Raw genomic sequence first — 13,844 nt, 5'->3', positions numbered from 1 at the left:
ATGCGATTTATAAAGTGGGATGCATTTAGGAAAAATGTTTGTGCTTATGGACATTTTATCAATCGTTCATAGGATCATTCAAGAATTTTCAAAATCCTTATCAAGTAAATTATGCAAAATTTACTGTCATCGGGCCTTCAAACATTCTTGTGGACAATGGGGGTCTTTGTAGACAAAAAGGTTGAGAACCACTGATATAGTGCATTTAAAAAAACAACTGATTGCTAAATTTATGTTTATATTTGTGCACTCAAATGTGCCACTAGGAAGACAGTGCTGAATGGAGGTCATCAGGTCCCCCATCCTTTCGGGATTTCGGTATTCGAGAACCATGCCTTTTTCACTGACTGGGTCAAGATGGGTGTGATTCGAACCAACCGCTTCAATGGCAGTGACCCGACTTTTCTCTACCACTCTACTAACAGGCCTGGACAAATTGTGGTTTCCCATCCAGCTCTTCAGCCCTTCGGTGAGACAAAGTTGAATGTTTATAATACAAACTATAACATACTCACAAAATTAACAAGGCCAATGCTAACTATACATCATAATTGGCCTTTTCTGACTGCAGTGATAAATCCATGTGGCAGACACAATGGTGGGTGTCAGCAAATCTGCCTTCTGAGTCACCGCACTGACAACGACGGACTGGGTTACCGCTGCAAGTGTCGCCTAGGATACGACATCCAGGATGACCGCCACACTTGCTTTAGTGAGTGACAGACAGAGCCTGCCCATCAAATCATAAACCTCACTGTTTGTTTTGGTTTTTTACAGGCTTTATTTTCAGTTCAACTGCACCAGATCCTCTGAAACAAACATGTCTATCTCTTTCAGAGGTTAAAGATTATTTACTGGTGGCTACTGCACAAGCGGTCAGGGGGATTCCTCTTAATGTGTCTTCTCAGGAGGATGTCACCCTGCCGCTCGCTGGCATGGCCGAAACCTTCTCTGGTTCTGGAGTTGAGTATGATGGCTTAGCGGAGACTGTGTTCTACAATGACAGAATGCGGCAGGTCATTTACAAATCACCCATCAATGGCACCAGTGAGTCACCGGAAAACAGGCAGCTTTTTTGTTGTTGTTTTTTAACAATTGGATACTAAACTTTTCAGTGATTTTCAAACTTGTATTATGCTAAGTAACATCTTTGATTAAATCCAAACAGCAATGTTAAAATTAATCTGATATTATAAATAAAACATGGAAAAAAAAAATTCCATAAATTTAGTATTACTTTTTAAATGAATTTTCAATTTTGGATTTTCATTTTCATTTACATTTTAATAAAATATAAAATCATTATTTTGTGGTTATATCTCAGATCATGAGATCCTGACAGGTTACAGAGTGGGCTCTGTTGAGTCAATGGCATATGACTGGACCTCTAAGATCCTCTTCTGGATATCCAGCACCTATCGAACCGTCTCAGCTTTTAAAGTAACAGATGGATCAAGGCGGGACATTGTTGTTAAAAACTTGAAATACCCCCGGGGGATTGCTGTGCACCCCAGTGCAGGGTATGAGACATCATGGGCAAGAATACATAATTCAGAATACCATTTTGTGCTAAATGAAACATCTTTATAATGTAGTGTAAATACAGAATAACTTAATTATATATAAGACCTAAATAATCTAATATTCTAGATAAAGCTCTATTTTGTGATTTTTAGATACCTATTCTGGTCGGATTGGTACCGTCCAGCTGTGATCACCAGAGCATACACAGATGGAAGCAATGCTGTTCCTCTAATTAACACAACACTTGGCTGGCCTAATGGACTTGCTGTGGACTACCTGTAAGGAAATCCTCTTAAAATCAACCATTTGATTTCTGAAATAGTTTGTAAATGAGATGGGTTTATTCACTTTCCATTCATATTTCATTCCGACACAAAGATCAGTTTGGACAATTAAAAAAGAGGGCTAAAGGCTGTGGAATGTGTCTTAGATTTTTGTTGTGCTCCACAGGATGGATAGGCTATATTGGGTTGATGCGCAGCTGGACCGGATTGAGCATGTGAGCATTGATGGGCTTGACCGACAAGCCTTCTCCAGCATTGGACAAATTACTCACCCTTTCTCACTTACGATACACACAGGTTGTCACTTCTATGTTTCCTTAGCCATCTCAAAGCCATATTATGATGTTGATGTTGAGATGATTTTAAACTACAAAGACTGTTATACAGCATTTTTTAGATTTGTTCCACTTGTCACTGACTGATCTGTCTCCACCATTTGTTAGATAATTTGTTGGTGTCAGACTGGAGGACGAATTCTGTTTTCCGAATGAGGAAGAGGGATGGTGGGGAAAATATAGTTCTCCGAAAGGGCATCTCAGGCATAATGAATGTTAAGGCCTATTCAGCTGATCTCCAGGACTGTGAGTGAAACAGATAAGCTCTTGCTCACTAAACTGCTGTCTGTTTATGCAGTTCACTGGAATTTCATCCATTTTTCTGCACTATTTAGAAGACATGTTTAGACATGATGATGACTTTGGGTCAATGAATAATAAGAGCAAACATGAAAAAAGTAGATCAAGAGAAAAAAAATAATGCACTTTTTTCCATAATATCATTCTTTTAATTAAGTATTTTTTCTTCATTATGATGTCCGCAGTGCCGAATTCACTTCATATTGTGACAGGCAAAATACATTTTTGGGTCCCGCTAAATACCCTCACAACCGGTAGCTTATATACATGCAGTATATCATCGCTGTCTGGTGTAAACCTCAAATGCCCAAAACCGCTACTTTTCAGGAAATTATTATTATTATATATGTAACGGAGACCAGCTAGTAGTTGCTGTGCGAGTAAACCTTAGAGCGCCTGACTCTCATGCCGGAGACCCGGGTTCGAGGCCTGCTCGGAGCGGGTCGAGTGGGACCCGGGTGAAGGGGGGTAACATTGGTGCCGTGACCCGGATGGGAGTGAGGTTTAGGGGGGTGAGTGTAACGGAGGCCAGCTAGTAGTTGCTGTGCGAGTAAACCTCACTCCTCTGATCTCAATAGGCGCTCTGGCGACAGATGCTAGAGGCTGCAGTCTTTAGCCTCCTTGTTAGAGCGCCTGACTCTCATGCCGGAGACCCGGGTTCGAGGCCCGCTCGGAGCGGGTCGAGTGGGACCCGGGTGAAGGGGGGTAACATTGGTGCCGTGACCCGGATGGGAGTGAGGTTTAGGGGGGTGAGTGTAACGGAGGCCAGCTAGTAGTTGCTGTGTGAGTAAACCTCACTCCTCTGATCTCAATAGGCGCTCTGGCGACAGATGCTAGAGGCTGCAGTCTTTAGCCTCCTTGTTAGAGCGCCTGACTCTCATGCCGGAGACCCGGGTTCGAGGCCCGCTCGGAGCGGGTCGAGTGGGACCCGGGTGAAGGGGGGTAACATTGGTGCCGTGACCCGGATGGGAGTGAGGTTTAGGGGGGTGAGTGTAACGGAGGCCAGCTAGTAGTTGCTGTGCGAGTAAACCTCACTCCTCTGATCTCAATAGGCGCTCTGGCGACAGATGCTAGAGGCTGCAGTCTTTAGCCTCCTTGTTAGAGCGCCTGACTCTCATGCCGGAGACCCGGGTTCGAGGTCCGCTCGGAGCGGGTCGAGTGGGACCCGGGTGAAGGGGGGTAACATATATATATATTTTTTTTAAATAATTAAACACTGTGCTGTCACAGTTGATATTGTGGATTTATATCGTCAGACACTTGTATGTGCCATTATATTATTAACATTCCACCGAAATGGAGTTTCCCTTTCAAGGGAACTCGAGCTGCGTCAAGCTGTGGGAACGCCTCTGCGTGTGTGCGTCATGAAGCACTGTGGAATCAGTCCAATGGAGAGACGGAACATCATAGGCGGGTGACGTCATCGACCAGGAAACTATAAAGCACCCCCAAAACACAAGCGCGACAGCTTCTTTGCCTTCAGTAAGCGCTATATGTGGATCTGTCTCAAGTGTTTTTGTCTGTCACTAAGCAGGAGTTTCACTATTTCAAAAAACTATATATATATATATATATATATATATATATATATATATATATATTGGATTGAGAGACAATGGCCAGCGAACAACAATTTAAGAAGTGTGTTCCTCCCTGCTCGTGCTATTTAACGAGCGGGGATACACACAGCTTATGTGTTGTTTGTTTGGGAGTGCAGCATGCCCAGTCAGTTCTCGAGGGGGCTGATTGTGAGCATTGCGAGCGTTTGCCTCTTAGAACGCTCCGCTCCCGCCGATCACTCTTTGAGGAGAGTGGTTCGGTTCGCGATCCCCGCGGATCGGGTCCCGCTTATGCCGAGGCTGAGCGTCGACGTCATTCGTGGGGATCGCAGATGGATCTAACAGCGGGGCTTGAGACGGGCTCTGCCCTATCTCAGCCCTTACCTGTTAGATCCAGTGCCTCAGTCTCAGGTTCGGAAGCACGCTCTGCGGTTTCTTCCCCCCGAACTGAGGCCCCAGTACTGCAACTATCCAGTTCTGAGGATCTGGATGTTGTTAGTCTGGATGCGGGAGATGTCGATGATTCGCCATCTCGCTCTCCCGAAAGTGAGGAGCTTATGGAGGTCCTCACTCGTGCTCTTTCTAAATTAAGCATCGAGTGGCCAGCTGTTAGGCAGGAGTCTAGAGAAAAATCTAAATTAGATGAAAGATTTTTGCCTTCCCGTTCTCAACCTCCACGCCGGTGCTTGCCCTTCTTCCCTGATCTCCACACAGAGATTTCGAGATTGTGGAAAAAGCCGGTCTCTTATCGTGTTTTTAGCCCTCAAACTTCCACTTATTCACACATTGTGGGGGCTAAATCTCATGGTTATGGGGCGATGCCCAAAGCAGAAGAGGCGCTTGCTAGTCATCTTTCTGCTGAAGCTGCATCTTCTTTTAAAGCACCACTTTTACCCTCTAAGCCTTTTAGAAGTACGTCAGCTTTAGTGGGTAAGGCGTATTCGGCGACCGGTCAAGCCTCGGCGTGCCTGCACACGATGTCTATCTTGCAGGCATACCAGTCTGACTTATTAAAGGATGTGAGTGACACTCAAGAGGTCAGCACTGACGTAGTTCGCGAACTGCGTCAGGCTGCAGATTTATCTCTGCGCGCCACCAAGGAGTCGGCCAAGCTAATGGGCCGTACTATGGCAGCCCTGGTGGCCGCAGAGAGGCATCTATGGTTAAATCTCTCTGGCATGAAAGAAAAAGACAAAGCTTTTCTTTTGGACGCTCCGCTCTCTCCTCATGGTCTTTTTGGTGATTCTGTAAATACTGTAATAGATAGATTTCAGGAAGAGAAGAAACAGTCGGCAGCGTTTCAGAAATTTATGCCTCTTGAAATTCATGTCCCCGGTACTGCTGGGCGGGAGCAGTCCAGGCCGTCAGTCAGCTCCTTACATAGGGCGCAACAGAAGCAGAGTGTCGCGTCTCGCGCTCCCCCTTCCAAACAGTGGGACCAGACGCGGCACTCTCAGCCGAAGTCTTCTGGCAAAACTGATCTGAGGACAGTTATTATGGCTAAGAAGGCTTCGGCAAAGAGGAAGTCCTGACGCCACTGGCGTCAGGATGCTGAGGGTGGTCCCTGCCGAGGGAGAGAGGTGTTCACCGCATTATACCGGCCCGCTCTTCTTCGGTGCCCTCAGGGGCCCGTTCTGCCAACCCCGCCTTCATGCCGGGGCACAGACGGTCCCAGCGAGCGCTTTCCCGAGGGATGCTCGCCCCCTCTGAGGAGGGTCTCAGAGCAGTTAAGCCAGTCGTTCCCTGCCGGTGCGCCGTTACAGGGCGCTGTGTTTGCTGCACAAGTTACACCGGAGGCCAGTCTCGAGAGACTGGTACCCTTAGTAGTATTTCTGGCAGAGTGGAAAAGCCTTCCAAAAATATCTCAGTGGGTTCTGCACACAGTAAAAAAGGTTTATACTATCCAATTCAGGTGTCGTCCACCAAAATTCAGAGGGGTTCTGCCCACATTGGTGGGCCCCGAGCAGGCTCTGGTAATGGAACAAGAGGTGAAAGCGCTCCTTCAAAAGGGGGCTATAGAACGGGTTCCTCCTCCCAGGTTGGAGTCAGGTTTTTACAGCCGATATTTCATCGTTCCAAAGAAGGATGGGGGGTTGCGTCCAATTTTAGATCTGCGCCTGTTGAATCGCTCGGTAGGGAAGCTAAAATTCAAGATGCTCACTATCAAGCAGATCGTGTCACAAATCAGATCCGAGGACTGATTTGTCACGATAGATCTGAATGACGCGTACTTCCATATTTCCATCCTTCCACAACACAGGAAGTTCCTGAGGTTCGCCTTCGGGGGCGAGGCGTACCAGTACAAGGTTCTTCCATTTGGCCTAGCTTTATCTCCCCGCACTTTCACGAAATGCATGGATACAGCTTTAGCGCCCCTGAGGTTTCAGGGCATTCGTATCCTCAATTACATCGACGATTGGTTGATTTTAGCTCAGACAGAGCAGATGGCGGTTCAGCATCGAGATGTTGTTCTCGCTCATATGAGAAAGTTGGGGTTGAGGCTGAACGCAAAGAAAAGTGTATTATCTCCTTCTCAGAAGACCACTTTTCTGGGTGTCGTTTGGGATTCGATCTCGATGCGGGCGCGACTTTCTCCGACCCGCATCGCTTCGATTCTTTCAGCTATGAAACAAGTAAAGCTAGGCCAGCTACTCACTGTAAAACAGTTTCAGAGACTGTTGGGTCTGATGGCAGCAGCGTCCAACGTTATACCTTGCGGCCTGTTGTACATGAGACCACTGCAGTGGTGGCTCCGGACCAAGGGATTCTCCCCGAGGGGAAATCCCCTCCGCACGATCAAAGTCACGCGGCGCTGCCTTCGTGCTCTGGTCATGTGGAAAGAAACCTGGTTCCTATCCAAAGGGCCTGTGTTGGGGGCTCTTTGTCGTTGCGTAACGCTAACGACGGATGCTTCCCTCACAGGGTGGGGGGCGGTCATGAGTGGTCGTCCAGCCCAAGGTCTGTGGCAGGACCATCATCTATCATGGCATATAAATTGTCTAGAGATGTTGGCGGTGTTCCAAGCTTTGAAACACTTCCTAGCAGACCTCAGAGGTCATCATGTGCTAGTTCAGTCAGACAACATGTCGGTGGTCTCGTATATAAATCATCAGGGGGGCCTGCGGTCGCGTCCACTTTACAAGTTGGCCCGTCAGATCCTCCTGTGGTCCCAGGAGATGTTACGGTCTCTGAGAGCTATGTATCTTCCTGGTTATTTGAATGTGGTAGCAGACTCCCTGTCGAGGCAGGGTCCGAGGCCGGGGGAATGGAGGCTCCAACCCGAGGTGGTGGAGCTCCTTTGGTTGAGTTTCGGTTGCAACGAGGTGGACCTATTCGCTTCCAAGGAGACAACGCACTGTCATCTGTGGTTCTCCATCAGTCAGCCAGCCCCTCTGGGGTTGGACGCTCTGGTACACTCTTGGCCGAGGTCACGTCTGTATGCTTTTCCCCTGGTTGCTCTGCTACCAGGAGTTCTGGAGAGGGTTCGCAGGGACGGGGTCAGCCTACTTCTAGTAGCCCCGTTCTGGCCGGCCCGAGTATGGTTCGCGGACCTAATATCTCTTCTGGACGGCTCTCCCTTGGAGATTCCGATCAGGAGGGATCTACTCTCTCAGGAGGGCGGTACGATATTTCACCCCCGCCCAGAGTTGTGGAAACTGTGGGCTTGGCCTCTGAGGGGGCCCAGCTCATAGAATCTGGTCTCTCAACCCGGGTTGTTGAGACCATCCTTCACTCCAGAGCTCCGTCCACGAGGAAGTTATATGCCCTGATGTGGAAACTTTTCACTTCTTGGTGTGCAGAACACCGGCAGGACCCAGTTAACGGCCCATTGGGTGCAGTTCTGGAATTTCTGCAGGAGCGTTTCTCTGCAGGGTTATCCCCCTCCACACTAAAGGTGTATGTGGCGGCACTAGCTGCTTACCACGTCCCTTTCAGTGGAGTTTCTCTTGGGAGACACCCACTTATAACTCGCTTCCTTCGTGGCACTTTGAGGCTGAGGCCTGCAGTTCGTACGAGGGTGCCAAATTGGGATTTGGCCATTGTACTAGAGGGCCTTTCTTTGGCCCCCTTTGAACCTATTGAGGAAGTTTCTGAGAAATTTCTCACATATAAAACTCTTTTTCTGCTTGCAATCTCCTCACTTAAGAGAATCGGAGATTTGCAGGCCCTGTCCGTTGCACCCTCGTGCCTGTAGTTTTCGCCTGGTATGGTTGAGGCTTTTCTATACCCTAGACCAGGTTATGTCCCTAAGGTCCCTACTAATGCTGTCAGACCTACAGTGCTGCAGGCTTTCTATCCTCCTCCGTTTGTGTCATCAGATCAGGAGAAACTTAACCTTCTCTGCCCGGTTAGGGCGTTAGACGCTTACGTCCAGAGAGCTGCCCTGTGGAGGAAATCAGAACAGTTATTTGTGTGCTTTGGACCACCCAGGAAAGGGTGTCCGCATCTAAACAGAGAATGAGCAAGTGAGTGGTTGAGGCCATCTCACTTGCTTATGAGTCGGCTGGTCAGCCTTCACCTTTGGCTGTACGAGCCCACTCTACTAGGAGTATGGCTGCTTCTAAAGCATTGTTGTCAGGAGTATCGCTAAGTGATGTTTGTGATGCGGCTGGGTGGTCCTCACCGCATACATTTGTTAAGTTCTATGAATTGGACTTAAGTTCCACTCCTGGGGCGCAGGTGCTCTCGTCCTCTATGCGCTAGTTCCCACATGACGGTCATTTGATCCTATGGCGACGTGGGTATTGGCGTTCCCACAGCTTGACGCAGCTCGAGTTCCCTTGAAAGGGAACGTCTCGGTTACGTATGTAACCCTAGTTCCCTGATAGGGAACGAGACGCTGCGTCGTTTTGCCATACTCCCAGCATGCCCGTTAGCGCTTCCTTCAGGCCTATCAGAAGCTGTCGCGCTTGTGTTTTGGGGGTGCTTTATAGTTTCCTGGTCGATGACTTCACCCGCCTATGACGTTCCGTCTCTCCATTGGACTGATTCCATACGTGCTTCATGACGCACACACGCAGAAGCGTTCCCACAGCTTGACGCAGCGTCTCGTTCCCTATTAGGGAACTAGGGTTACATACGTAACCGAGACGTTTTGACTAGTGAATGTCGGACATACGCATTTTGTCCGTCATTAAAACTGACGCATCTAAGGCAGTAAGTGCATCGCATTAAGTTTTCATCAACTTACAGGTTATAAAGTTTATTGTAGCTATGTGGGCGCTCAGTTTGTCTGTAATTTGTACAAAATCTAATGTTGTAAAAGATGAAGTGATACACACTATGACTCAACAATTTTTTTTTGACTAAAACAGACTTCTCTGCTCCTCAAATACATAAAACATTAACCTTTATACAGTATATATATAGGCACGTGCATAGAATGCCTATGCATAAATCAGGCTCTGGATCTTCGGCCACCCAGACATTTTAAAAATTTTCACCCCAAGAAAAATGTATTTTATTTTTTTATTCAGAACTTAAATGCATTCCCATCATAGAAGAGGTATATTGATGTTTTTTGAATAAACAAATAGATTGGACAAAAATTTATCCTTGCACTTGTTAGATGTAAAGTGTTATTTGTCACATGCAAAGTAAGTGATAATCAACTACTGTAATCTCATTGCTGTGTACAGTATTCAAAAGCAGATGCAATCTGATTCCAAACGGCCGCTGCAGCCACTTCTGTTTCCCTACGCCTGCGTCCAGCCGTGTGTGCGGATGTCCCTACAGCATGAAGCTGCAGGACAACCAGAGAGACTGCGTGGAGGATGACTCTGAGCCCCCACCAGATGATAACTGTGGAGACTATGCTTTTCCCTGCGACGGGGGCCGATGCATGCCAAATTCTTACCGGTGTGACGGTGTGAACGACTGCGTCGACAAAACAGATGAAGCCAACTGCACAGGTCCAGGTGTGTATGAACATGTGAGTGTGCTTGAGCACCACCTGAAGACCTAGACATGTCTATGAACATCTCATTTCACATTTCTAATAAGGTACAACCTGCTCTCCATATGCCTTCACCTGTGGGAACAAGCATTGCATCCCTGCTAGATGGCGTTGTGATGGACATGATGATTGTGGTGATGGTACCGACGAGGATAACTGCCCCACACGTTGTCCAACCACCTGCCCATCCAACCTCTTCGCTTGCACCAATGGAAACTGCATCCCAAAAGCGTGGGTGTGCGATGCCTTCAATGACTGTGGCGATGGTTCTGATGAGAGACAGTGCAGTGAGTATTGAAGAATTTCAAGGGGTGAATGTAGGGTCAGTGAATATGCATAAATGTTTATTGTCAAAGACATTTTGATAAAAACATACACTCTGAAAAGCCATAGCACTGCCCATGCACATAAATTTGACACAGCAATACATTAAGTTAATTATAACCACTGTTATTCTCGTCTGTCCTCTTCCAGATTCCACTATCACCACCTGCCAGCCTGGCTTCTTTCTGTGTCCAGATCACCGCTGTATCTATAACTCATATGTCTGTGATGGAGACCAGGACTGTTTGGATGGCTCTGATGAGAAGGACTGCGGTAAGACAGTGATTTGATTTTTAAGGCGAGTCACTACAGGCAAAAACGTCTCGGTTACATATGGTAACCCTCGTTCCCCGAGTAGGGAACGGAGATGTAAGTCAAGACTGACGAATGGGGATCGCTTGCGAGCCTATCTACTTTGAGCGAAGCTAAACGAGCCAATGCACATTGGCATGCGATAATTGCTGTGCATTGCGCCGCGAGCGTATAATGAGCAGAAGGTGCGTTGCATCCTTGTTTTTCCGCTGAGGAGCCGGACCTGTGACGCGGCTGTACACCGGAAGCTCAGTAACTGTGGCGAGGGGACTTAAGTCCCCATCCCCTCCTTGGGGAACGAGGGTTACTATACGTAACCGAAATGTTCCCCTTCGTCAGCCACTTCTTCGTAAGTCAAGACTAACGAAGGGGGATATTTACCAAAATGGCACGGCTGCTGGCCCTTCCAGCGCTCCTCTTGAGCCTCCTGGCCTGACCGCAGTGTTGGGCAGAAAGTAGGAGCTCTAAGCAGAGAAGGTCAGTCACCGCTGTTCTGCAAAACCCACTCAGTGTGACCTATTGGATAACGCTGGGAAAGCGTGCCCTTGGGGAAGGGAACGCTGCGGAAGCCACATCCTACCCCGGAGGGAGGCACTGGGACGGTTACACATATGGACTAGCCAAGCAGGTTAGTACAACATATGGCAGTCTCTAGGGTGGTTCCAGCCTAGTTATAGGGGGGAAGAACACCAGCAGAGACGACAGAGCCCAGGAAAGACACGGGCTCGTCCGCAGAGGAGCTGATCGTGGAGGAATACACATATGGGGTTGCCGCAGGGACCGCTACTTATGGACACCCAGCCTATCACATGTTCCACATACGAGTGTAGGCCTGGCACTCTGCAAAGTCTGACTGCCACTGGGGTGACGGAGGAACTCACAGGTTTAGCCATTTCTGGGGAACACTACTGGAGCAAATAGACGCACGTATCCGGCCCATTGGGGCGGGAGTGGCGTTGCAAGGCGACACTAAGAACGGGTCCTTTGCGCTACTAGCCACTGGGGGCGAGTATACGTGGAGATACCGGATCTACACGGAGGCTATAGAATCTAGCGAACGTGTCAGGTGTCGACCAGCCCACAGCTCTACATATATCTGGTCAGCAAGGCGCCTTGAGCCAGCACCCAGGAGGAAGCAACACTTCTAGTTGAGTTTGCTCGCAATCCCAACGGGCAACACATGCCTTGGGCTTCGTGAGCCTTTCCCTTCTGCTGGCCTCCGTAACAGACGAAGAGCTGATCTGAGGTCCTGAAGCTTTGCATTCTGTCAGGCTAAAACACTGGAGGTTAGAGCCAGGGCAGACGACAGGATGAAGCGTGCAAAGAAAAGTAGTGTGTGGGACCATTTCACCAAAAAGAATGACACAGTAAGTTGCAACTTGTGTGATATGGTGCTTAAATACAGTAGTAATACTGTAGAAATACATCACATCTACATTTCAGTGGTAACAGATAAGGTGATGATGATCATCATCTTTCTTTATTATTGTTAGCACTAACGTTACCTCAAACTAAAGCGGAGTCTCTTCGGAGACTCATTTTCTTAAATGAGCAGCTGCAATGTTTCAAATGAGCTTCTAACGCTAGACTAACGCCTTTATTTTCAACGCGATCACCTTGTACCCAAACCATTTCAAAACTAAGGAGCCATTTGTCCTCCGATTACATACAAGCTCCTCGGCGCCGCGTTTGCGGGACTCATGTTTCGCGCTGTAGGGGATTTTAAAAAGGTGACGTGAGTGGAAGCGTGGCGCCGGGGCAGTGTGTGTGTGTGTGTGTGTGAGCGGGAGGCAGAGAGAGATGCGACAGAGTTGCGAAATTGCAGGCGCGGCTCGAAATGGCTGTTATTTCAAATAGCGTGGCATATTTTAAACTAATCGGTTAACCGGTTTCAACCGGCTAATGAGGCTCGGTGGTCAGTCAAGAAAATGTTTAGTTTTCGCCATCCCTAGACCGGACGCGCTCCTCTGTGAGTTGCGCTGTCTGGTTGACCGAGTCCAACTCCATACCGAGATAAGAGATCCTCTGCACAGGGGAGAGTTTGCTCTTGTCTGAGTTGACCCAAAGGCCCAACAGAATGAGGTGACAGAGCACCATGTCCCTGTGTTCGCACAACTGATCTCGAGACTGAGCCAGAATCAGTCAGTTGTCGAGATAGTTGACTTGAAGTCTTGATTTACGTAGTAGTGACTGACGAAGGGGAACAGTGTTTTGAACAGTGAACTAGTGGAAAGAAAACATCCAAAATACACTTTTATCTTTTAGAGCACTTTATCTATTTGCGTCTGTAGATTTCTATTACAGTATATATCTTTAAAAGCCGTTGTCTCAAAATGAGTTTTTCCTCCTACATTGAGCCAGAAATCTCCACTTCAGTAACACTTACATACACCAAACTTACTTTCAGAGGTGGAAAGTAACGAATTACATTTACTCGCATTACGTAATTGAGTAGTTTTTTTGTGTACTTCTACTTTTTTAAGTAGTTTTTAAAATCTGTAATTTTACTTTTACTTAAGTACGTTTTTTTATTTATTTATTTTTTACAAGTATTTTTATTAGGATTTTAAATTTTACAAAAGAGGGAAAGAAAACAAAATACATTTAGAAGATGTATACAACTCAATGAATGATAACATCAGCAGAAACAACAATATGAATAATTATTAATATCATCCACCATTAATAACGATAATATAAAAAATAAATAATAAAAATAAAAAATAAAAAATAAAAAAAATAAAAAAAAGTAATAAATGAAAAAATAAGAGCAACCAGGGAATATGCAGTTTCAGTAAGGAAGTGTTAGAAATGGAAATGAAATGGTCCAAACGAAAAGTGCCCCAAAATCTTGGTTCTTTATTATGAACAGATAATACAATAAACCAGCGCTGGTTGGAGTAGAAGCTCAACCCAATATCCTTTGTCTAGGGTTTATATAGTGAAAGTCTTAAACAAAAGAATACAAGTCTAACCAATAAAATCAAACATTACATCATAGATATCATATAGACGTTATATAACAGCTTCTTAATATGGGCAGTATCCTGTTAGATTTCCACAGGATCCTTAGGATCCTAGGAGCTTTTCAAACACACAATGTATAGAAAGGAACGAACATTGAGAAAGGAGGGGCTGAGTAGTCCTCTCTTAACGGATACCAGATGTTTAGCTTAAACACAAAAGGAAAAATGTACAGACGTGGCAGTTTTGCTGCCTAGTATAAAAATCATACATAGACTATTGTTTT

At 46.7% G+C, this 13,844-nt stretch overlaps 1 protein-coding gene across 1 annotated transcript in view; it reads left to right on the top strand.

The window, feature by feature from the left end:
* lrp2b (low density lipoprotein receptor-related protein 2b) overlaps positions 1 to 13,844 on the top strand; it is a 207,593-nt gene that overhangs the window by 21,955 nt on the left and 171,794 nt on the right. Inside the window, exons 10-19 of the mRNA XM_077201294.1 lie at positions 267 to 469; positions 572 to 712; positions 838 to 1,047; positions 1,325 to 1,520; positions 1,677 to 1,802; positions 1,975 to 2,105; positions 2,252 to 2,389; positions 9,642 to 9,920; positions 10,006 to 10,245; positions 10,433 to 10,555. Of these exons, the coding sequence (XP_077057409.1) occupies positions 267 to 469; positions 572 to 712; positions 838 to 1,047; positions 1,325 to 1,520; positions 1,677 to 1,802; positions 1,975 to 2,105; positions 2,252 to 2,389; positions 9,642 to 9,920; positions 10,006 to 10,245; positions 10,433 to 10,555 (1,787 nt within the window). The remainder of the gene's footprint in view (positions 1 to 266; positions 470 to 571; positions 713 to 837; positions 1,048 to 1,324; positions 1,521 to 1,676; positions 1,803 to 1,974; positions 2,106 to 2,251; positions 2,390 to 9,641; positions 9,921 to 10,005; positions 10,246 to 10,432; positions 10,556 to 13,844) is intronic.

The sequence above is a fragment of the Siphateles boraxobius genome, unplaced genomic scaffold (assembly GCF_051911475.1).
Source record: "Siphateles boraxobius isolate OS27281-9 unplaced genomic scaffold, OSU_SipBor_1 46, whole genome shotgun sequence".
In the NCBI taxonomy this organism is placed as follows: Eukaryota; Metazoa; Chordata; class Actinopteri; order Cypriniformes; family Leuciscidae; genus Siphateles; species Siphateles boraxobius.
The sequence above is the reverse complement of the archived record's forward strand: the minus strand, read 5'-3'. Positions and strand labels throughout refer to the sequence as shown.